This window comes from Clarias gariepinus, chromosome 7 (assembly GCF_024256425.1).
Source record: "Clarias gariepinus isolate MV-2021 ecotype Netherlands chromosome 7, CGAR_prim_01v2, whole genome shotgun sequence".
Lineage (NCBI taxonomy): Eukaryota > Metazoa > Chordata > Actinopteri > Siluriformes > Clariidae > Clarias > Clarias gariepinus.
In genome coordinates, this window is record NC_071106.1 from 20,687,941 (window position 1) to 20,713,322 (window position 25,382).

At 37.6% G+C, this 25,382-nt stretch overlaps 1 protein-coding gene across 1 annotated transcript in view; it reads right to left on the reverse strand.

Annotated features, from left to right (window-relative positions):
- Window positions 1–79: 79 nt before the first annotated feature.
- Window positions 80–25,382, reverse strand: part of mbtps1 (membrane-bound transcription factor peptidase, site 1) — a 36,337-nt gene continuing 11,034 nt past the window's right edge. The window contains exons 2-22 of the mRNA XM_053500530.1: window positions 23,888–24,145; window positions 20,114–20,332; window positions 19,527–19,637; window positions 19,285–19,394; window positions 18,877–18,993; window positions 16,761–16,828; window positions 16,551–16,653; window positions 15,862–16,013; window positions 13,702–13,863; window positions 13,247–13,391; window positions 6,822–7,010; window positions 6,533–6,705; window positions 6,246–6,361; window positions 5,979–6,135; window positions 5,098–5,222; window positions 2,381–2,458; window positions 2,079–2,219; window positions 1,752–1,883; window positions 1,436–1,562; window positions 1,222–1,352; window positions 80–790 (exon numbers count right to left, since the gene is read on the reverse strand). Of these exons, the coding sequence (XP_053356505.1) occupies window positions 573–790; window positions 1,222–1,352; window positions 1,436–1,562; window positions 1,752–1,883; window positions 2,079–2,219; window positions 2,381–2,458; window positions 5,098–5,222; window positions 5,979–6,135; window positions 6,246–6,361; window positions 6,533–6,705; window positions 6,822–7,010; window positions 13,247–13,391; window positions 13,702–13,863; window positions 15,862–16,013; window positions 16,551–16,653; window positions 16,761–16,828; window positions 18,877–18,993; window positions 19,285–19,394; window positions 19,527–19,637; window positions 20,114–20,332; window positions 23,888–24,145 (3,032 nt within the window). The 3' untranslated portion in view covers window positions 80–572. The remainder of the gene's footprint in view (window positions 791–1,221; window positions 1,353–1,435; window positions 1,563–1,751; window positions 1,884–2,078; window positions 2,220–2,380; window positions 2,459–5,097; window positions 5,223–5,978; window positions 6,136–6,245; window positions 6,362–6,532; window positions 6,706–6,821; window positions 7,011–13,246; window positions 13,392–13,701; window positions 13,864–15,861; window positions 16,014–16,550; window positions 16,654–16,760; window positions 16,829–18,876; window positions 18,994–19,284; window positions 19,395–19,526; window positions 19,638–20,113; window positions 20,333–23,887; window positions 24,146–25,382) is intronic.

The window sequence follows — 25,382 nt, forward strand, 5'->3', positions numbered from 1 at the left end:
AACATCTATCACCTTAATCAACTGTTTCGGTAACCTTGGTTTAAAAAGACTTACCCTAGACTCAATAAGAAGGCAAGAGCAGGTGTAATGCTTTATTGCAGACAACATTTTTTATGCTAGCTTACCAACAAAGGTGAAAAATTATGATTGCTATTTACAAAATTATCAGAAGCTCATTATATAAAAACAGAACAAAAAACAAAATGACTTAATCCCAAATTTTAACTATGAAGGGAAAGAAGTACGAAAAGGTATTTAAAAAATATCCAGGACATCACACTTTGTGTAATAAATTGTTTTTTTCATGGTTGTCCATTTTGACATACATATCAAGGGCTAAATCAGTAAAAGTTATTAATAAATAAAATTAAAGAAAAAGAATTTTTTGGTCATTGGAATAAAAAGTTCATTTGGAAAGAGGAGCATCAAATTCCAGAGGAAAACCTCACAAATGGAGGTCAAGGTGGCAGTTTCATAAGCATGTTCTGTCACATGACAATGTAGTCTGTAGCAAATTTAAAATCAACCACCTCAAAGTCATTATGTCTTGTGGTTTCAGTCCAAGGTAAATGTTAAACCGTAGGGTTTTTGCCTGTGTGAGGGAGCTGCTGCTGCTGCTGCTGCTGCTGGAGATAGGTGGGCCTTTTTATGCGTGGTTTCCTGCGCTTTGGCTTGCTCCTGGACTTAGTCAGCTGCACCACAAAAAAGGACAACACAACCATGGCACCCAGAAATGCAAACATGGGAATGGTCTGACCCACTTCCTGATTATAGCGACCTGGCATTATACCTGAAAACACAAACATTAAGATTTCATTCTTCTCCTTGAACTGTGATTCAAGATAATCTTAAGCATTCTGTGAGGGATTTTATTAGCTTTGCCAAATGGAAAAAAATTCTCCAGTATTTAGGCAGTGTGTGAGATTATACCATTATAGGCATTATATTCACATGACAGTGGAATTGTTGGTGGTGTTTTATTAAAGACATGTGTCTAGAAGGGTATTTTTTTTTTTTTGTTCTTTAGTTAAATTGACATCTGTTTCTTTAACAACGATTTCTCAAATCCAACCTTATTTGCCTATTACTTGCTTCTAAATATTTCATTTGTCATCAATGCCTGATAATATTTCCACTGTTCAATTTAACAATCTTCTTAATGTTGAACAAATAGCCAGGATATGTATTGCTCAAAATAAAGCCCGGTCTTAAGCCTCTCACCTCCAGGAATGTCCCAGGTTTCGCTCTCCCCTGGTGACAAAGGTCTGACCTGGGGTCGATATGGTCTTACATTGGGCAGCACCACTTTGTCCATGTCAACAGACAGCAGCTTTTGGTGTTTCCACAGGTTACTACCAAAAAACAACACAAAAAACAACGTTGGCTCTAATCTGTTGGACCTTTAGGGTAAAGGAACCGTTGAACCAGTACTGACCTGGGAGCCGTTTCATTAAGTGGCTGAGGTTTGGCCCAAGACAAGTGAGGGCAGGCAGGTAAAGGGCGTGGCTTTGGTTCACCCAGGTGGGCCTCTAGCACTTTTGAGTAGCGGTAGAGGTGATTACCTAAAAAAAAACCTCATTATTAGCCTTCAGAAATAATTTATTCACCAATTCTTGGAATAAATTAGGACACAATAATAAATAAGTCAGGACACAATTAATTATCCTAATAAAAGTCTTAGAGAAATGCTGGTGTAATGCAGTATAATCTGTATGAACATGAAGCTGGTCTCTAGTGTTATGCACTCTTACCCTCCAGTCTCTCTGGCAACGGTCTGTCATTGCCCGATGGAGATGGCACTTTGTTCTGTGAGTGAAGAAAGCTAGGTGGAGTCACACCGTAAGATGTGTACTGCAGCAGGGCATCAAGAAGCCAGAAACAGTCTACAGATACACAAACCGTAAAGTCAGACCACCAGAATAAGAGAATATTAATGTTCAGAATACAATATAAGCAACCTGCCAACACATCATTAAAAAGACAAAAAAAAAAAAAAAAAAAAACAAACAGGACCATCAGAGAATTATGCCAGATTTTACTACAAGAACTACAAAGAGCATTAAACAATATAATTTCACCTTTCTGTCTGTGACTGTCATCTATGCAGTTAGAGTCTCCATACAGTGCAATGCGGCCTCCTCCTTCTGAGGGTGTCTGGTATAATCCAAGCACTGGAACATTGTCCACCACCGCAGTCTCTTGTTTTAATACCTCTAATCCTAAAAAACAGAGCAAAAAACAAGGCTTGGGTTTGTCTGAGCATTGTGTTTAAGATATATATATATATATATATATATATATATATATATATATATATAATGACAGCAAATAACTGGTAGTCATGGCAACAAGAGTGTGGCAGGAGTGTGGGTGATAGTACCTTGATCCTTTAGGGTTTGTGCAATAACAAGTCCATTTTCGGGAAAACGTGAAATGCTACAGCCTGAGGCATAGTACACTAATAAGGGAGACAGAGAGAAAAAATGAGAAAAAACAGAGAAAGACAACACGGATGAACACGCCCAACTCAAATCATAAATACCCACAAAATCCACCACTGGCTCATTTTAATGATCCCTGCACGACCTAATTTTAACTTAGACCCCATTTTTACCAGGTATTATGGCCTTACATGGTTTTATATATTGAGAGCATGTGATACCTATTTGGGCAATAAAGGGGTTTACATTTCATTTGTTAAAAACATGTCTATTGAAAATTCTTACATATAAAAACTACAAGGTTACATGGGAAATCTCAACATTTGTTGTTTGCAAGTGAAAGTTCAACTGTTTTCCTCATTTGAACAAAAAAAATGTGTAGAGTGCAAATTTCTCTCGAATTAATGACTCCAATATTTGAAGTTACTTCAGCTGACATTATTTTAAATGAATGAAAACCACTCAATTGTAAATGTTGATATCAAAGCCAAATAATTCCAAGTGCATGCAATTTTCTATGATGGGGTCACAACTAAATTTAAGCTAATAAAACTGGCTCTTGAAATGTAATCTTTTTTCAAGCATTACTTTCCCAACCCTGTCTTGCATTGTACATTTTTGTGCAGAATCAATACAAAAAAAAAAAACAAAAAAAAAAGTGTGACTGCCATCTTGGACAGAATTAACAGACTTACATAGAGATTACTGTATGAAGAAATACAGTTTGTCCTACTTTTGCAGTATTTTCTAAAATAATCATATCACACTAACTACAATAATAATTCCTCAATGTAATTGCTTATACAGTTACTTTATTTTAGTTTTCATCATACTGAACAATCTTTTTTTATAAAAAATAATAATACATTTTATTATAAGCAACAATACCACAGGGTTATTAGTTTAACTTGTTTATTACTGTTTTTTTTTTCCTTTTACAAATTCCTGAGTGTAAAACTCTTGCACATTCTCAATATCTCGCATGCTCAAAAACTCTTAAATATTATTTTAATCTCACCAAACAATTTTTATTGGCATGCTCAATATCACGACGCTACACTCACTCAAGTTATGGCACCATTATAACTGTGCCACAATTCCAGGCAATTAGACCTAAGGAAGGACAACAGCAGCTCATCGTAGACTAGCTGTGGGGACATTCTGATAACTGTTTTTCAACATTCCCTGTTTTCCCTTCAGTGTGCATGTACGAAACTAACCCCTTTTTTTGTTGCTGTTGTGTTGAGGACCTAGTATATGCTTTAATCATTGTGTGAGTTTGTCATTATCTTTTATGGTAAACCTCTAGTCACAGATACATACAGACAATGAAACTGAAACACTGGCCAATTTAGCGTTAGAGGTTTCATGGCTAAATTTGACCAGCCTGGTGGCCAATCTTCACTGATTGCACATTCCACCAGTAAGAGCAAAGTGTGAAGGTTTAATTAGCAGAGTTTTGCTTAAAATATTGAAATGCACACAACATTATGGGTGACATATCAGAGTTCAAAAGAGGACAAATTGTTGGTGCACATCTCGCTGGCGCATCTGTGACCAAGACAGCAAATCTTTGTGATGCCCAGAATGAAGCATGGGGGTGGATCAGTGATGGTTTGGGCTGCGATATCATGGCATTCCCTAGGCCCAATACTTGTAATAGATGGGTGCGTCACTGCCAAGGACTACTGAACCATTCCAAACCAATGGTTCAAACATTGTATCCTAAAGGTGGTGCGGTGTATCAGGATGATAATGCACCAATACACACAGCAAGACTGGTGACAAAGTGGTTTAATGAACATAAAAAGTGATGTTGATCTTCCATGGCCTGCACAGTCACCAGATCTAAATATTATTGAGCCACTCTGGGGTGTTTTGGAGGAGCGAGTCAGGAAACGTTTTCCTCCACCAGCACCACATAGTGACCTGGCCACCATTCTGCAGGAAGAATGTCTCTAAATCCCTCTGGCCACTGTGCAGGACTTGTATCGGTCATTCCCAAGATGAATTAATTCAGTATTGGCCGCAAAAGGAGGCCCTACACCATACTAATGAATTATTGTGGTCTAAAACCAGGCGTTTCAGTTTCATCGTCCAACCCCTGTAGTTTAAGGTATAGAATGTATTGTTATTTAACAGTGTTGTTGACCATTTTGGGGTTATTCTAAAAATTCAGTACATAAGCAGTATATTAAATCATGTCATTTTTTTATTAAAGTTTGTTTAATTCTGTCATTATTAATGATTCATTAGCAAATTCTATGGTCATGGGGTAAATAATTATTAAAACATAAAAAATAATAAAACAGACGACATGTCTGCTAGTAATTGAAAGACACCCTTAGGATTTATATTACATCTTATTTGTACAGTGACAGATTGGTGGTGCAGTAGTGTTGTCTTAACCATTGACCTACAACTACCAAAACTATTAATAAACATTAGTGTTTATATTACAAATGCTTTGTCAATCAAATGCGATCATATGCATTTAAAAAAAGCTCTAAATGTATTTTAAAGGATCAGAGAACAACGGCTAATACGTCTGTATACCTTGTACAATTGAAACCTGTTTGCATGAACTGTGTCATGCTTTAATGTAGTTAAATTAGTATATGAGAAATATAAGGTGCTATAAATAGTAAACTCTTACTGTCATGATCTGCCATTGTGAAATCTCCCTCATAAAGTCCATCACTAAAGGCCATACCCCATACAGAGATGAGGTCATTTAGAGCTGGGACATTGGCGCCCCCTGTGTCCGGCATCCACCATTGCCTACACAAGAAAATAGAAGTCTGTTCACATCACCAATACTTACAGGCCAAAGCTTTATATTTAGGATATGATGAGACTAATAACATTTAGTACAGCATATGTAGTAGCAATAACAATAAGCAATCAAATTTATGAGCCAATATAGTTGACAATCAATTTTTTTTCATCAATTATTTCTCAATCATATCTTGCCATATAAAAGTCAAGGAAATGTATCTGGTCGCACAAAAAAAAAAAAAAAAATCAGCACACAATATGGTATTAAGTACAACAAAATAGCTCAGCCATTCTTTTCTTTTTTTTAATCACAAATGTAAATCCTGTCCTGTCTGCTGTTTCTCCCTCATGTATGAAGCAGAATGATGGAAACCAAATAATGACTTGAGAAAAATAAATGTAACTGTAATTTAGAATAAGAGATCCTCATTTTCAGATCCAAGACTAGTCATGTTCATTTCCTACTTAGTAAGCATTTCTTTCTTATACCTAGCAGGAACAGCAAAGGCTATTACATGCTTTCTCCAATATGAAGCTAGTTGGCTGCATCTTTGTCAACTGCTGCCCATGCGACATCAGCAGACAGGTGACACTGACTGACAGAAAGACACTCTCAACCTGGCTAGTGTTGCTATAATTGATGGGGAGGAAAAAGTATGCCAATTCTCACTCCCTCAGAGAATTGACACTTTACACTATTACAGGTAGGTAAATATTTATTAGTGGGTCATTGAAGTGAGACTTGGAAGGCACTGATACCTGGTATTCTCATCGTAGAACTTCACTTTTCTCATAACTGAGGTGTTGTACCAGTCACTGAAGATGATGAGTGACAAACCATTATCTATGTCCCTTCGCAACTTGGTGATCTCCTCTGGGAAATATTCCTCCTCACTGTCAACCATCAGCAGAGTCCCTGTATTTAAAACCCAGGATACATATCTTATTAAACGACTGTAATACAGCATCACCCTATTGATTATGTTATAATTTTGTCACAGTCTAAGGTCTAACCTACACCCTTACCGTATTGACTGGCATCAAAACATGTAATAGGTGAACCCAAAACTTCAACAAAGTATCCCATACTTCTGAGGTGCTGGTACATGTCTCTAAAATTGGTATGGATATGATCACCATTCCTATAGAAACAAACACAAATCTGCAATTTCTTCTCATTTCAAGTAATTTATAATGTATTCCTCCACCCTATTACTCCATCTTTATTTGAACAAATACCCCAAGAACATTTAGGAAGTGTTCAAGTAACTGATGGTTAGTAAAACTAAATAAATTCTTAAGCATCCAACTACCAGTCGAGTGGGTCATTTTTCATGCGCAGGTTATCTCGGGGGAAATAGCCAGGTGGGTAGCGCAGGTTGTGATACTGGTCCCATAACACCCTCTTGCTGCGAGGAGGAGTAGGCACGATCTTTACCTTTACTGGCAGCTTCACTGTTGAGGTTATTTCGCCACCCACTGCTGACTACACACAAATTAAATGGTCACACACTGTTAACACTCCTTTCCTGTAGATTTCATTGTTTAAAAAATACAAAGAACAACAAAAAAAAAATCCCAGACGTTTCTAATTTTACTCACATCATTTTCAGCAGGTGAGGCCACAGTGAGCATCACATGACCCTGAGCAATTCCCTCCCAGGATGCTGCTTTCTTGGCCACAGATATAGAGACGGCAAGGTAGCCAGCCCACGGCCACAGCACAGGTGAGTAAGACACAGCTACATCGATATGATCCCCATTCTGGGGCAGATAAGGCTGCCAAATGGGCTGTTAAAGAAATGAACATAGTTACTGACAAGAACAAATGATAAAATAAACATATAAAGCAAGACCCTTTATAAAAGACTTTATACTTTTTTTTCAGGAAGAGATAATTAGTTTTTAACATTCAATAATAAAAATAAACTGAATACAATACTGAAATAGCCTTAATAATCAGCAGTCAGAGGCAAAGTGGGAAATTGTGCTGGTTGCTACCTGTGTCCTGCTAGCAGTGAACTCTTTCTGCTGAGTTTCATATTTAAGATTTTTAAACGTAATCTATGAAAATCTAAATGTAAAAGAAATGTATTTTTAAAAAGTTAAATTCATATAATCTGGATTCATCAATCAAGTGAAAAATTCCAAGCCTTAGTTGCTTAAATATCACGAAATACTAGAATATTTGATTTCAAATTTGAGTAAATTACTATTTATTACTATTCAAAGACTATGTATCTCCTGGTGTAGTTCAGTACGCGCATGGGGAAGACTGCTTTTTCAAATCAAACCAATTTTTACATTTAATTTGGATGTCAAGGTTTTAGTCTGGATGAAGAATGGAGAGGCACAGAATCCAAGTTGTTTAAATTCCAGTATGAAGTTTCCACTGTTGGTGATAATTTGGGATGCCATGGCATCTATTGGTGCTGGTCTATTGTGTTTTATCAAGTCCAAATCAATGCAGCATAATGCTTCCATCTTCTTACAAGCTTTATGGAGATGCCAATTTTCTCTTTCCAGCAGGACTTGGCCCATGCCCAAAGTGCTAAAATTATCTTTAGCTGATTTGCTAAAGATAGTACTGTGCTAGGTGGGGCGGCCAATTCACCTGATGTGAACTTTTCAAAATCTATGGGTCTTTTCAAGGGGAAGTTGTGAAACACCGAACCCAACAAAGAAGACTAGCCGAAGGCTGCTATCAAAGCAACCTGATCTTCAATAATTCAATTCAATTCAATTTTATTTGTATAGCGCTTTTAGCAATTTTCATTGCCGCAAAGCAGCTTTACATAGTCAAAAGAATTATTTAAGTTTGTATGAAATGTGAATTTGTATGAATCAAAATGGTCAGTTTGTCCCTGGTGAGCAAGCCGAGGGCGACAGTGGCAAGGAAAAACTCCCTGAGATGGTAATAGGAAGAAACCTTGAGAGGAACCAGACTCAACAGGGAACCCATCCTCATTTGGGTGAAACAGAAAGCAGTAAATGATCTGCATTTATACAGTGTGTAGGGTGGGAGGCAGTTCAGCTATAATAGCTGATGTTAATTGATGTTAATATGGAGTCCAGGTAGTTATTGAAGACCCAGGTAGACTTGTAAGAAGTTCCAGTCATGAACTATCGAACTGTCAAGTCCCCAGAGAAACAGTTGCCAACACCAGTCAAGGCCAACACCTTAGCCATGAAGTATTGACCTCCATGCCACTCAGCATTGATGTAGCAAGCCATGCTAAAGGAGGCCTAAAAATATTGATTAAATAAATATAATTTTTTTACAGGATTTATGTACAGTGGTTAATCAATCGGAATGTAGGTCCTACCGTCGCCGCGCTCGGCGGTACCGTTTGGCTTTGTGCGTTTGCTGGCTTTTACCGTTGAGTGGCGCTATATAACTACAGGCTGACGCCTCATGCCTTAGTTCATTCTCTGCTGGATTAATGAGACACAGAGTTTTAGAACTGCACGTAGTAGCGGATAAAATCAAGTAAAACATTGTAGTTAAACAAATTTATAATCACAGAACTAAAATGACGATACAAATGTAGAATTTAAATTAAATTAAATCTTATTAGGATCAAATTTAAACAAAATAAATGTTAACACAGTGAGCCTTAAAATTTTATCACGTGTAATTAGAAAAGACGCGTGTAGGGTTTTGTGTCGTCTTATATCTTGTGTTCTTTAAATTTATAGTAGATTTATTAACTAAAATAAATGACCATAAAAATTATAACATTTTCAGGACGTTCTACTGCGTCAGCTGATGTTAGTCATTCAGCCCCGCTTGTGTTTGTGCGTTATTATAAGAATGAAATGCAGTAGACTGTTATGATCTGTAAACGGGTTCGACCCATGTTGCACGGGCGGCACCATAAAGCACGGACACGAGGCGAGGTCTTACGGGAAAAGGGAAATTAATTTAGGCAAAATAGGGAAGGAAAGTGTTGAAGGAGGGAGAAAGGAAAGAATGGGATAAAGGTTGTGCATGTGCAGTTCCGTGGGCTGTGCCACACTGGCATGCGGGCACACAGCTGATGCTAAGTGTTGGTGCGAGTGGCAGAACTGAGCACGCGAAGGCAGCGCTCCTGCACGCTCCCTCTAGACGGCCCTTCTGCCGCTGTCGATGGCCGGCGCGAGTTCTCGCTGACGCAAAAACCTAACCACACTTTTCCTCTTCGGCAGCGGGGCTGCGAGGGCGGGCACGGTGCGGGAGTGAAGATGCCGCGGGAGCTCGCGCAGCTCTTTTTTCGCGCTGTCCTCAGCGCGGAGATCAAAGGGCGGAATTCTAGTGTCCTTGTTTAAAGTCCCTGGGGCGCGTCACATCTCCCCACTGACATGCTTTTTTTTATATTCTCCATTACATCACGTACTTCCCAGACCTCAGACAAACCTCCGCGCCTTGCTTTTATAATGCGGAGCAAGCCCGAGATCATATGAACGTTAATTATCGCCAGCCGGCACAAATAGGCGGCCCCGTCCCTTTGCTGCCAATTCAGGGAGCCTACGGAGTGAGGGAGTAGTTATAGTAGATTTGGGCGTACACCCATCACACGCGCACGCCGTGGCAGATCATCATAATTGTCCTAAACTTGTATTTCATAAGGTTTTCCGAGCGGTGGTACAGCGCAACGGGGGTCATTATTTACTATTAAACATTAAACGAATTTACAAAACTTTATTCGTGAGATTAAGCGCTGATTCTACGTAGGAAAGTAAAGAAGAGGATCCTGATGCTCAACATTCCGGAGACCAAACCCCATTTAAATTAAATTAACAAATATTGCATGTAAATAACAATAGCCCACGTTTAAAAAAGCATTTTTATTTAGATTATAAAAAAATAATCCTGCATCTGTTTTAGGTGTTCCAGCTGCCACTGTTCTAAAATTCAAATTAAATCAAATCTTATTAGGATCACATTTAAGCACAATAAATGTTAATACAGTGAGCCTTTTGATTTTATCACTTGTAATTAGAAAAAAAGCGTGTATGGATTTGTGTCATCTTATTTCTTGTTTTCTTTAAATTTATAGTAGATTTATTAACTGAAATAAATGACCATAACATTAAAACAGTGTTAGGACGTTCTACTGCGTCAGCAGATGTCGGTCTTTCAGCCCCGCTTGTGTTTTTGCGTTATTATAAGAATGAAATGCAGTAGACTGTTATGATTTGTAACGGGTTCGACCCATGTTACTCAAACAACTCAGTTCAGGTGTAAGTAAATGGATAGAAAGTAAATGTCTGTGCTGTTTGGGGGAGGGACGTGCTAATGATTTGGTCGGCTCTGTGTGTGTTAGAGAGAGAGAGAGAGAGAGAAAGAGAGGGGTGTCGCGGTCGTTTTCAGTGAAACAAAGGCTCAGCTGAAAAATGTTAGGCACTTAACCCCCAATAAAAGGTATTTGAGTGTTATGATAGTTGTAATATAACAGATGCGCACTGAATACTAAACCTAAACCAGGCACGGAGATTAATGAACCAAGATAGCCCCCATACCCGTTTAAAAAATAAATAAATAAATACCAAAGAATATTATTGTGTATAGACTGATTAAAAACAATGCAATTTATGCTATCATAAGGAACATAAGTTCTTCCATTCCAATGATTAAAAAAGGTAACAATGTCAACTTTAGAATCTAGAATCCAGGAGATTAAAATTACAAAAATTGAAATCACTGAAAGTCTCCAGAAGAGCCTCAGATTCAAGAGGTTTTTAAAGTGGGGAGAAGTGCATTTCAGTTCCTCTGAATGTATAGGTGAGAACAGCCGATTCACACCTGGGGAGGGTGAATCATTTGTATTTGAATGTTGTCTGGCATTGTAAAGCACTATAGTGACACTAAAAGAACAACCCAGGATTAATAGGAATTCTTATACTGCATAAACATTATTTAGCACAAAAAATTCCTCGCGCTCCGGAAAACTATGCGTGCGGTTGAGCGCTGGTTAGACTATAGGAAATTAAATTGGAGGGTTTTTTATTTAGACTATTAAAAAAATAACCTGCGTCTATTGTTAGGCGTGCCAGCTGCCACTTTTTAGTTAAAAGTTTTCAATACAAAGCTTATAATGCCCACATGACATGACGGAATAAGGCACGGCTGGTGATGATTGGGGTTTGTTGGGTTACAGTGGATTTTACTACGCGGTGTGAGTGCAATGGCCATCCGTCTGCTCGCGCTGACTCTGCTCTCCGCGGATGGCCGTACCGCCCCCCTCCCACCTCTCGCTCCTTTGAAGTCCCTGAGCGCGTTCCATTTGCCCTGCTTGCATGCCGCACTTCCGCGTTGTTGCACGCGCGCTGCATACACAGCGCGTAGTAAAATCCACTGTAGCCCAACAAACCCCGAGTATTTTATAGCGCGGGGTGCAAGCCCGGGCATCGATAGCAACGATAGCTCACCAGTCATGTGTAATTCTGCGGTCCCGCTGCTTCGCATGTCTGAAGGGGAGGCCGCCTAACTAGTGAGCGAGGAGCGATATTGATTTGGGCGCACGCCGTGACAGGCTGAAAAAACTGTGTCAGATTAATGTGCAAAAACTATATAATAAAACTATATAAGACTACATGGCCTTTATAAGACTCAACTTTTATTTAAGCGCACTCACAATAACGAAAAAAACGTTGTGATTTTGTAAGTGTTGTAAGCTGCGCTGTTCTATATTGTTTTTGGTGAACTTGAGCGCGTCAGAAAATGAACGCAAAAGTTTTTTTTAAATGGTCAGAGTCAGTCTGCTTGCTGTTTTCCCGACGCGTTCATAATCATTAGTCTACTTCTGCCGGTGCGCTCTGAAAAACTTTATGCATGCGGCTGAGCGCTGATTAAAACTATGGAGTAAATTAAAGAGGAGAATCACGATGCCGAGTCGAAGTCCTGAGCCCAAACCTCATTTAAATTAAATTAACAAATATTATAAGTAAAAAAACAATAGCCCATGTTTAGAAACCGTTTATAAATTCTTTCCGACATGAGTTGGCCCGGTGTTATGCGCAGAGCGCCGGGAGATTTCCTGAAGCTCAGAAATCACTGGGCATGTTTTCTAAATAGCCGCTATCTTTAATAACTGATGGAGGTTTTGAGCTGTATACACACGCATTCCTGCCTAAACAACTTTTAAAACTACACCTGTAACACAATAAACAGTAATATTTCAAACATTCTGCAGGCTGATATTTGGAGAAAGGAAAGAATAATGAATAAACCAGTTGTTGGGTCAAAATAACCCAACCAGGTGTTCATTTGTAAACTACATCTCATATGAGCCAACATGAGCAACCCAACAATGTGTTTAAAGTACCTGAAATAATCCAGAACTTAACAATAAACCGATACAGAGATACGCTGTATAACGGTCACTATTGTATTTACGACAACGAGCGAAAATGTCACTTTGCGCCCCCTGGCAGCCATTTTACGAATGACTTTGAAATGCAACTGATTTATTTTGGCCGCTGACGTTTTTACGCGGCGGTGAGCGCGACGGTAATAACCATTCCAATTGATCAACTACTGTACTGCAAATCCTTTAGTTAATAAATTTTAGAAAATATTTTTATATTTTGGACGTTTAATTTCAAAATATGAGCTTATAAGCTATAAGCTGTTAATTTTAAAACCAAAACAAGTTAAATGTGAAAATAAATTAACTTTTTCACAATGTTCACATTTTTGGGGTGCATTGTGTCTAGTAGAAGGTAGCATGTGTCTTATTGCTTATCATAGAACTGGTGTGCTCTTGTACAGGACCATATCACTGTATGCTTGTTCATTGTATGTGTGTGCAATTCATGGCACTTATTGCTTGCTGAAATGGCTCAGTTTTCTCGGGACAGCCGAACTTGCATGCTCTCAACTCAAACAACTTAAATTTATTGTTAGAAAATTGCTTGTTGTTCCTTAGTAAAACTTGTTTTTCTGCGTCACATGGTAATGATGCATCTCTAAAAAAAAAAATAAAAAAAAAAAGGATTTTCTTCATGAAAAACAGCAAGCATTAACCCCAAGCATTTTTTTTTACCTTATCCACAATCCTGCCAGTCACACCCATGCCATTTAGGATGGTTACATTGACGATTGTTGGCATGCCACCATAGTAGATGGGCTGGGAGCAGTAAGGCCACATATAGGGGCATTCTGTTAGGTCTATGTAGCTCGGACTGAGACTGAAACACAAAAGATTAGATTAAATTAGGTAACCTGTCTTTACAAAAGCTTTTGTACATTTGCTCACCTAAAATTTTGCCTGAAAAACTGTAAATAATTTAAAGTATCCAGTAGATTAAAACTTTATTTTAATGTCTCCTCCTGATGAATCCTAAAAACATTTTCGGCATCTTCCTAAAACCTTACTTGATTTTTTTAACTTGACTATTATTTGGTTTTGTTATCTGGTTAATTCCCTGACCTACCAAGCAAAAGTGGCCAAGCATTGGGCCTGTATTTTTTTTGTGTGTATGTACGTGGGTATCTTACCTGGCTTGAGGTCTGTAGCTGTTGAGGATCTGGTAGGCTCGGAGCAGGTCCAGTTTGCCATGGCCCTGTTCAAACATGTTGACGCCTGGCAGCCTGCGAGCTGATGCAATCAGAGCCTGCTTCATACTGGCTGGGTTTACCAGCTCTCGATTCAACACCGTACTGAGGTTGAAAGGGAAAAAAAAGCGGGTAACATAAGTAGGGCAGTAACAACAAATCGATTAAATTGATAAAAATTGATTACTAAGAGAGTTGGCAACGAATTTCATAATCGATTCGTTGTGTCGCGCTTCGCGTGGACATTTGATTATTAAAAAAAACTATTTGAGCGCAGAGCGGAGTGAACACACTTGGTCTCGTGCACTGATGCTAGCAGAGTTCAGCGCCTCATAGACAGGGCGGAGCGAATATAAAATTTAAAAAACGAGCAGAGGTAGAGGAAAGATACACGGCGGAGGCAGAGAAATCCGTAATCGGGTAATTGTCTTCCCTGCTGGGTCTTAGTGCGCGTTTCTTACAGGCATAATCAACATCAATGCACACGTGTACTGTTTACCACAGTATAACACTGTGACCACGTGTGTGTAAAACGTGCGTGCGTGGCCACCATGCCCCACACTCAGACCCCTCCTACTTTCACAGACACACACAGACATACACATACACTCTTTCTCTCTGCTCTACACTGCTCTGTCGCGATTCTTTTCAAAGGTAAAGTGCAGGTTAATTTGTTTTACTTTTACTTTACAGCAGTGATTCCGTTAGTGTGTTTTTAAAAATTCTATTTGGTTTACAAGTGTTTTGGAATACGAGCCTGCTTCCGGAACGAATTATGATCGTAATCCAAGGTTTCACTGGATTTGCCTTTGGCGTATGTACAGCATACATGTCTATGTTTTTTGTGTTAGTCCATTTTTATTTTATTATTATTATAACAGCTCAAGGAGCAACATGTTTGTGCACTTTCTAAAGATTTTCGTCTGTTTTTGAATAATGGGTTAAAAATTAATGCTTTCCTTGGTTTTTAGGAAATTAGTTGGTTTTTAGATTAATCGATTGTTAAAATAATCATTAGTCGCAGCCCTAAACATGAGATAATCACTTAAAAATATCCCAAGCTAAATTGCATTTACATGACCATGGTTTTTGTTAAAAAGAGACAAAAGGACAGTACATTTAAGGCACTGAAGAGAACCAGGAAATGAGAATATGGTGTAGTGCACAAGACCATGGATTGTAACAATCTCTAGAGTACGGTATTTGAAGCCTTCTCTCTAAAAGGAATAAGATTTTTAAATCCTGCATTTGATTTTTTTTTTCTTGTTTTCCTTTATCAGCAGCACTCAAGAAATACATCAATAACTCTCTGGTTCCACAGGGGGGTGTGAGTGTAAATGGGACATTTTGTCTGCTCTTGTTTAATATTAATTAGGCTCCACTTAGCAGTAAACCCTACAAGCACCGTATACTCCATGTCTTAAATTCAAATATTGGAACAATAATTAAATCAGTGGAGGTGTTTTAAAGCAACCAAAATTAATTTGGCAGTCATGGTGTCCGCAATTTCTTGTTTGGAAAGGAATATTCTGATAATGACAAACATCATACACAGCAAGGTCAGAAGAAACACACATGAAGGTCTGTACCTTTATGTAGTGCATATTTAAAACTCAAACTGTAAAAAAGAAGGTTCTGGGAGCATGAAGAATCATTTTACACATAGATTGGCCACAACATTGGTTTTCAAAAGATTTAATCAAAAGAATGTGCCACTTTTTGTACAAACAGAATCTGGAGGTCTGAGAAAAGACATATTCCACTGTGTACAATAAAAATATGCTTAGAAATATGATGTATAATATATAATATGGCAGGAAGCACCAAGTACTAAAAATTTAACATGGTACAAGTCATGTGACAAACACATTGGGTTGTTATATCCACCCATGGACCTAATGCAAATTTCCATAACTAAAGAAATGCAAGATGTTCTATGAATATTACAGTAAGAAATTGCCAGTAGATATGATATCTTGCTTCTTATATGGTCAGAAGCTATTCAAGATAAATCCACCTCATTGAAAGAATCTGTTTATCTATAGTGTATCCCACAAAAAAATATATACCAAGAGTGAAGGTATTTGTGGTGGTGTGTCTCACCTGGCAAGAAGAGTGACTGCGCCTGCCACCACAGGAGAAGCCACACTGGTGCCAGACAAAGAGCGGCAGCCCTCTTTCAGCCCAGAGCCACGAACTCCTGAGCCATATGTCACAATGTCAGGCTTCACCCTGCCATATCCACCAGGCAGCTCCTAAAAACAATAACAGAATATTTTTAGGATCAATACCGCCAAGATTTATAGAATTATACAAGTCTAGATTGCACTGGGTGCGGCAGAGTGGTGTAGTGGTTTGATTCCCGTCTCTGTGTGCGGTATAGACAATAAGTGAGTAGATTTGCATACATTTAAAACATCATGTTATGTGACTGCATCATTTTGTATAATAAAAGTACTAACAATATCTCATTGGTAATACATAGGATAGCTGGCCAATATATAAGGAAACCAGTTCAAGTATGATTCAGTTGAACTGGCAAGCCTTTTGCCCCTAGACAAAATTAATGACTCTTAAGAGACATTTGAAGTGTGAGCAAACCTCAGGCTATAACCAGTGGATCTTTCCTCTAAGTGAACGGGCTAAAATACCAGCTCTGCCTTTATATTCTAAGAGGGATATCTCTTCCTTTCTAGGTCAGCACAAGTTGTTGGGCATGCAACGACAAGCCTGGGTGTTAGCTTTAAGGTAAGGACTGCAGTTCAGTGGTGCTGATTTGAAACAGGACATACCCATGTTGTCATGCCCCGAGAGGAGAACCGAGCAATGTTGTCCTCAAAATCAATTCCTCCGACACCAATCACATCCATTTGATCAGCGGGGTTGTTTAGAGTCCTGTAATGTTCACATATACAAACTATAAATTAATTTGTTCCACATAAAATATGTAAAACCAGAATTTGGACAATAAATTGCAAGGTTTCCTTATCGTTGATACATACCCATAAAGAGGGCCATCATTTCCAATTGCAGACACCATGATAACTCCGTTTGCGGTGAGCTCCCAAACCTAAGGGCAAAGCCAGGAAAGCGTTAAATTTCATACAAAGGCATGCAGGGTGTGAATATTTGAGTAATCAGATGTCACTCCCTTTAGCTTTTAGTTTGTTAATGTGCTGTGAATAAAAATCTATGATTGCATTCATGTTGAAAGATGATTGTGTTCTATTTGCTGATTCTCTGTTAGACTAAGAAGGTTAACTCATTGTTTGGATGTGTTCTATGTGTAGTACTACACACTACAGGCAGGTTTATTTTTAGACTTCCAATGTACACGTATAAAAAAAATATATTGATTTTTGACTCTAATTAGTCTAAAGTTGTTTTCTCATACATAACTTGATGCATTTTTCCTATGCTCATTTTGAGGTAGTTTGAATCAAACCATGGTACATTTTACCCCTTTGTGTAGTTGATTTGGGCGGCTAAGAATTGTACTTGGGTGTGAACAAAAACAAATGATCTGAGTTAAACAGTTTTCTGTAGACACGTGTTCTGGACAATATGGAATTACTAAACAAACAAAAAAAAGCAAATAAAAGTTAAATGAAACACAATGCTTTGCGCTCCTAATGCTTGGTTAATACTAGTGATTTCCTTCATTATGCAAGTTTGAAACCAAATTACATAAATCAAAATCTATTTTGCACTGAGCTTATTTTGTTCAGACTAATTGGTATAAAAACCCAATCTTAAGATATTTATTCCTGAGACATAGAATCAGGTGATATTCCTATATAATATGTATATATGCCATTTGGCCACAATACTATTAAACTAATATTTTTTTTTTACAGATCAAACATTTCACAAAACTTGGAGAAAGCCCCAAATGTAAAGTCAAATTCTTTGCCCTGCTAGTGATTGTTAAGAACAACTACTACATGTTGATTACTGGTTAGAATTTAAAAGCTTTAAAGCAGCGCAGGGGCAGTAGAGGTGAACTTTAAAAGTGTTTACACTACCAGTCAAAAGTTGGACACACTATCCAATTCCATGGTCATGTCTGATTATTATTTCTTTCTACATTGTAAAACTAGGGCTGAAGGCATCCAAAACATACAATAATGTTCTTTGAACAGTCGATATTGAGATGCATCTGCTACTTATGCTCTGTAAAGCCTTCATAATGGCTCTATTACAAGGTGCTGTTAATTGATGAACTAAATGAACTTCAGAGGTAAGTTTTAGTCTTGTTTTCCTGGAAAGGTCTTAATTAGAGCCAGTTTCATCACGGTGCTTGATAGGTTTTGCAAAATGGACTTGACAGCACTGTTCTTGCAAGAACTATTCCAGAACGGATAACACAGAGAATTTCTTAAAATAACAGACTGTTGTTATTGCTTTTTCATAATGGCATTTATGTTATTTTATTAAAAAATGTGTCCAAGTTTGACTAGTAACACAAGCAGTGTTCCTCAGTATGTAAATTCTTGCAGATAGTGATGTATAAGATACGTGGCAGAAAATATCCTACCGCTACATTTTTGAGAACATCCTTAAATTCTATTGTTTTGGCATTCAGGGTATATTTAAGATGTAAATAAAGGTTTACTCTACTTAATAATTGAATTTTCATGATCATACAGATTTTAAAATACATTTCAAAATATTTTATGATAAATTGATTAGAGTATAAAAGTTTAATAATTTTTATATATTATGCAATGCACTTTATTTTGCACAACTAAAATAAATTTGTGCAATTTTAAGGTAAAACCTGTGTACAACATGGCGTGTACAATTGAAATGAAAGAAAATTTTAATTGATTATGTGCATAAAGAAAAAAAATTGGTTTAACTGATCAACTAGTAAAGTTAAAAATTCCATTATACTGAAAAAATTAAGCACATTGCAGTGGAAAGATGGGAAGTAAAATCACGAAACGGGTCAAAATAACTTAACTGGATGTTTTCGGTGACCAAGTGATTTTTATACCAGTGATTGGTAAAATGGCTATTACAGGCCCAGATACTGGGTACTAAGATTGAATCAAATTAATTTACACTTTAAGTGTTTTTTTTGTGTGTACATATGAACATGTGCACTATGAGCACCTTATCCACAAATGGATGGTCCATGAAGTCTGGCCCACCAATGCTGAGGTTCAAGACATTGATCTTCTTTAGGATGGCATAGTTGAAGGCATCCAGGAACCAGGAAGTGTAAGACACCTAAGACAAATATTATGAACTGTATGAATGATTATATCTGAGGATCAACTCACTAAGGACTTTTCATAAATACAAAGATGAATGTGGACAGGCTTAAAATTAAACATCTTTCCACCACATTCATAACATGTCCACATGAGAAGCAGTCAATATTAATCTTTTTGTAGACTGAGCAATGACAATTCTGGGGTAATGCAGCAAAATATTTTGCACAATAAAGCAAACCATGGGTTAAACTAAACATACATAATTATTCAAATACCTTAAGCAAAAGTATCAATATGCATGTACCTGACTGTTGGTGAAGACTCTGAAAATGTGCAACTCAGAGTCTGGAGCAAAGCCCTGACACTCCCTCATGCTGGCGATAACTCCGGCTACAAAGGTGCCATGGCCCAAACCTACGAACACATTTTTTTATATTGTACACTAAACAACTTGGGTACCAATGTAACATACTTACAGACTTTCACAAAAAATGCTGAAATGTAGCCTACTTGCCCTTTCAATAATAGAATATATTGAGGTTTTACCATCATCCAGTGTCTTCTCATTGGTCCAGTTGGTCCTCTCTTTAACATTCTTAAAATGTGGGTGCTTTTCACTAAGTCCAGTGTCAAATACAGCCACTTTGACTCCTGAGCCTACAAAGAAGCCATTAATCATATTTAATTCAGACCTGAATGCAAAGCCTGCAACATGACCTGCATTTCACTGATTACGATTACAATGCTTTATACTGTATGTCAGAGTGGTTATTTTACGCAAGTTAATTTTACACCTAACCTCCACTACACAAACAGATGAAAAAATTGTCCAATATCTTTTAGCATATACTGAATGGGGATATATATTTTCTTAAATTATTCTTAGGTCATTAGCTTTATCTATTACAATACAAATACAGCGTAACATAAAAATGTGTTACATTCTACAAGTTAATACGTCTTAAATTACATTGGATGTTCAGCAGCGATACACTGCCCTGTACAGAGTGTATAGCCAGCGTTGCCTGTGTGACACCGCTTTTCTGCTGGAAAGTGTCAGTTTTAAATATGAAATGTTAAACTGAAACTGCATTTGCACAAGCCTTACAAAGTAAGGATATTAACACACACACCTGTGTGGCCCATCTGCCACAGCACATCAGCTTGTAGAATTTGGGCCACATGGCGAGGAATGGCCCTCAGCAGGCGGCGGCTTGAATGGCGACCTGTAGCGTGCCAGAACCCAGAGCCCAGAGACAGACTAGTCCGCCTTAGAGGCCGTGATGACTGCCATGACTGCCACTTCTGCGTCCAGCGAGTGTCGTTACAAGGAGAGCCGGCATCACTTCCAACTGAGTCGAAAGAAACAGTAGTAAAGGAAATACAATTTTCATTTGTATCAGACAAATTTCATTAAAAATCCTCTTATTTTGAGCATTTATACTTTATTGGACCCTGTGGTGACCAATTTATATGTGAAAATTATTTCTTGTTCTCCTAGAGCCACTCTTTCACAATTTGAGTCAGATTAATCTTAGCAATGTCTTACTGAAATACGTGTGTGACATCAGGGAAGAAATTAGTTGACGAAATAACCTAGTCATTCACAAAGATGGCAGTTTAGCACTAACCCTTCTTGTTTTGTTGTGTTGTATGGTTCCTGACCAACGTCTGGTAATCTTAACCTTGTCTTTGCTTGATGCAGGCCAATAGTTAGACACTTTTGAAACTAAGACTTTTGCATTTATAATTTGGTTCAAATTTTTAGTAATTTTGCCAAGACATTACCACAGAGAATATAAAATGAAGCAATCAAGATGCAATTGAAGTAAAGACCTTCAACTTTAATTTAAGGAAATTAAGAAAGATTTTAATTAACCATGTAAAAATTACAGGTACTGATTACCTAGTTCCTTGCTAATGCTGCTTAAAAAATAGATTTAAAAATTCAATTGCAAATTTGAGGCGTATGCTATTAAATGATTCTCTGAGTATACATTAAAAGACAGAAAGATGGATAGAATCTTTATTTAAAAAAAAAAACTGTACAGTGGAACCTCTGATTACGAGCCTAATTCGTTCCGGAAGCGGGCTCGTATTCCATAACACTCGTAAACCAAATTTTATTTCCCCATAGGAAATAATGGAAACTTAAATTATTCGTTTTACAGCCCAAAAAATACATAAATATAATTAATACAAAATATAAAGTAAAAATTAAACAAATTAACCTGTAATTTTACTTTAACTTTACCATAAAAAAATGTAAAAATAAATCCCGACTGATATGTGTTTTAGTTTGTGCACGCAGGGTGTCTGTGTGTAAAATGTGCGCACACACACAAACACACACATTAACGGATAGACCGTTTTAAAAACCGTTTAAAAATTAGCAAGGAACATTTCTAGTCACACTCATGTGAGCGCATACTAACAGGATCACTGCTGTAAAGTAAAACAACAACAAAAAAAAAACTAATTAAACATCTCCTCACCTTTGAAAACAATCGCGACAGAGAAGAGTTTGTGTCTTTGTTTGGCAACCTGAGAGAAGGGGGGCTCTCTCGCGTTTACAGCCCCCTTCTCTCAGGTTGCCAAACAAACACACAAACTCTCTGCCTTACACAGACACAAACACACACATGCACACTCAAAAACACTGCAGGCACTAAGACCCAGCAGGGGGGACGATAGGTCTCGATACACTGCCCTGAGGTTTTACAGCTCCCCTCCTCTCAGGTTGCCAAACAAACACACAAACTCTTCTCTGTCGCGACTGTTTTTAAAGGTGAGGAGATGTTTAATTTGTTTTTTGTTGTTGTTGTTTTACTTTACAGTAGTGATCCCGTTAGTATGCGCTCACGCTAGTGTGACTAGCGATGTTCCTTGCTAATTTTTAAACGGTTTAAAAATGGTCTCTCCGTTAATGTGCGTGTGTGTATGTATTCACCCAGCAAAAGCGAAAAACCGATACTCGGTGCTCGTAAACTAAGACAATGCTCGTTTTTCAAGTCAAAAATTATTAAAAATTGTTGCTCGTCTTGCGGAACACTCCTAAACCGCGTTACTCGTAATCCGAGGTTTCACTGTACATGTTTTCTTCCATTACCCATCATGCCAACACACAAATGTACACTTAAAGCATTTTAATAAACACTTTACATACATCAGGGTAAAACCAGTTTGCAATGACACCTGCTTTGTGGCATGGTGCATTATGTTAAGGTATCCATTAGAAGATGAGTAGATTACAGCCTTGAAAGAATGCACATGGTCAGTGGTCATGGTCCATGGTGAATGACTAATTGGTATTAATATGCTAAATGTATGCCAAATAAATATTTTCATGATTACACCATCTCTACCATTCAGCACACCGTGACACAAGGCTAGCTTGATCTGTGGATTTATAATTTTGACATCATATTTTGACATTACATTTTTCTCGTCGTCAACTGCCCAGGTTTGGTGATCTGGTGACTCAGCTTTCTGTTCTTAGCTGACAGAAGTAAAACCTCAAAGTTGTAGCACATCCACCTCAATGTGTTTATGCATTTTGAAATGATTTTCTGGCCACCACAATTGTCTAAAGTGGTTTTCTTGCTGGATGATTTTTAAATTATTTTAAAAAATCAGAAACAAATAAGTAAATATAGAAATAATTATAATTTATAATTTATACAGAATAAGTAAACTGTAGAAACTTGTATTTTAAAACCTCAGGAGCTCAGCATCTATTAAAATACTGAAACCAGGTCATCTGGCATCAATCAGGCCACAGTCAATCACTGAGATCACATTTCCAGCTCCTCCATTTTGGTGGTTGATGGGATTCTCTGGAGCTTCTATCCATGACAATCATGATGCTCTGCTGCCAGGCAATCGGCTGATTAGATAATTGCATGACTGAGTAGGTGGACAGGTGTTCCTAATAAAATGCTTTTTGAGTGTAAGTCAAAAGTTTTTTTTAATAAACAGCTAAAAAGGTTAGACACAGAATTAAACAGATGACTGTACAATTTTATCAATCATCTGAATCATCTATGCTGAAGTGCTGCATTTCTCTAACCATGGCTGCTTCACAAAAAGTTCACAAAGCACTATAAGCCAGCATTAAGTTGTAAGATAATTATTCATCCTATTTTGAGGCACAATGTGAATGCAAAATCAGTCATGGAGTTGTAAAGTGGTATTTATGTAGTGATCTAATCCAAAGATGGAGGGTAGGCATAATAAAACTAACTGTCATGCTAATCATTTCAACGGGCACTAATAAGGTTTTTTTTTTTTAAGGCTTGCCCCAAGTACTCCTTCACAAACTATAATTAAAATTTTCACCCATGCTGGCTCTCACAGTCAAGGCCCATGTGAGATTTTATGATAATTGCTGCTTTATATACAAGGCGACACTGATTAGCCATACTTAGATGCTATTTAAACACCTACCATGTCTGACTGGCAGCCAATTAATCATTTCTTCAGCATGTTCTTACTGAATGAGCCTGTTAAGGCTTGCCTGATAAGGCAAGTGGGATGTGTGTGGGAGCACACTTCAGACTGATGGACTATGTAATGGGAAACCAGCCATGACAATGTTTTTTGAGTTCCTTGGACACATTCATTTTTACTCTTCATATCCAATGTCTATCAAACTACATATAGGGTACAAGCTGCTTTCTGGTAAAAAGCAAAAAAGGAAAAGATCACCACCACCCATACTCACAATTTAACTATAAGTGCATTATTGGCCATGTCAGTGTACAGGAAGTTACAGCATACCTTGCACATCATGACTCCCTGCCAACACACTACCCAGACATACAAGTAGTGGTTGGTCTGATATGGTGTGATCACAGGTGAAATGGGGTGCATGTTAAATAGACAGAGTAATGTAAACCTGAACATACCGTTGAGCAATTTGAGTGTACGGAAGACCTTGCGCTGAGGGGTTACTCTTTTGATGTAGGGGTGGTCCTGCAGCGTGAGAAGACTGCTGCGTGCATCCTGTCGAATTTGCACCACCTCAAAGTCGCTAGGATAGTCACTGGCCGGGTTTTCACGCCTCACAATTCTCCAGTTCACTGTCTTGGCATTCTGCATAGCACTGCTGATGAAGTGACTACGTGCCTTTGCTGTGAAGTACCCATTAAATGCTACTATATACTCTGAAAAAAAGAGAGAAAAGGTGTCTTAAATAAATATTCAAAATAATGTGGTTTCATCTGAATCACTATTCCTATATTGAATTACCGAAATAAAAAAGCATTTGTTGTCATTTATGACTGCAATAATCATTTCGTTTTGGTTACAAGGAACACAAATCACTTCCGCAATTTTCCCCTGAATGGAGGATTTCACTACAGTTAGCTGTAAGGAATTAAAAGAGGATTAAGGTGATGCTGTAAACTACACATTCAGTGGCCACAATTGCATGCAGGTGTTTTTTTTATTTATCTAAAATAGACCAGACAAAACTGCTTCAAATAACTTTCATCTGAGGACCAAGGAACCGAACAGCTGTACAAAACAGAACTTCTTTCCATTCCATAATAGGGCCAGGTTCAAACCCCACAACCACCAAGTTGCCACTGTTGGGCCCTTGAGCAAGACCCTTAACCCTCAACTGCTCAGATGTTTAATGAGTTAAAAATGTAAGTCGCTCTGGATAAGAGCGTCTGCCAAATGCCTAAATGTAATTGTAAATAATACCTTTAAATCAAGGCCTTACAACCTAACGTAGATCAGTTTTAAAAAGTTGTCATTTTCCCTCCAATGTTCATCATTACAGAAACAGATTAATCCAAATAATAAATTGCTATTTATTTAATAGCAATCACAAAAGCTACATGCTGGCAACAATGCACATTATAATTCGGCTTTAGCCTATTTCTTTAGCCTATCTCTTCCACAACCAGCTTTGATGTTTGTTTGGATTGGTGTCCAGTTGGAACACTTAAATTAGTCTTAAAAAAAAAAAAAAAAAAAAAGAGATTTTTGAGGTAAATTTATTTTTCCATTTACTTTGTGCAATGCCCCAATTTCATGGGCAGGAAAACAGCCCAAAGCATGATGCTACCACCATGTAAACTTTTAACCACAACTGCAAGGACCGACAAATTTAGGACTTTAGGATGTTATCAAAAAATATTTTTGGTAAACATTTTGTTGGTCTCTGTAAGATTCACACTACTCCTTCAGTTTATTATCTTATTTAAAAAAATGTAACCAAATGTTCAGAAATTTGAAATAAATAAATAAATGCCTTAAAAAAAATGTAGACAATGTTTTAAATTACACATTAGAAACATTTCTAGGGATTTAGCACTGGTATGGTGCACATGTGATTAGTTATATAACAAACTTGTGCAACCTCATACCCTATAACAATGACTTACAATAAAG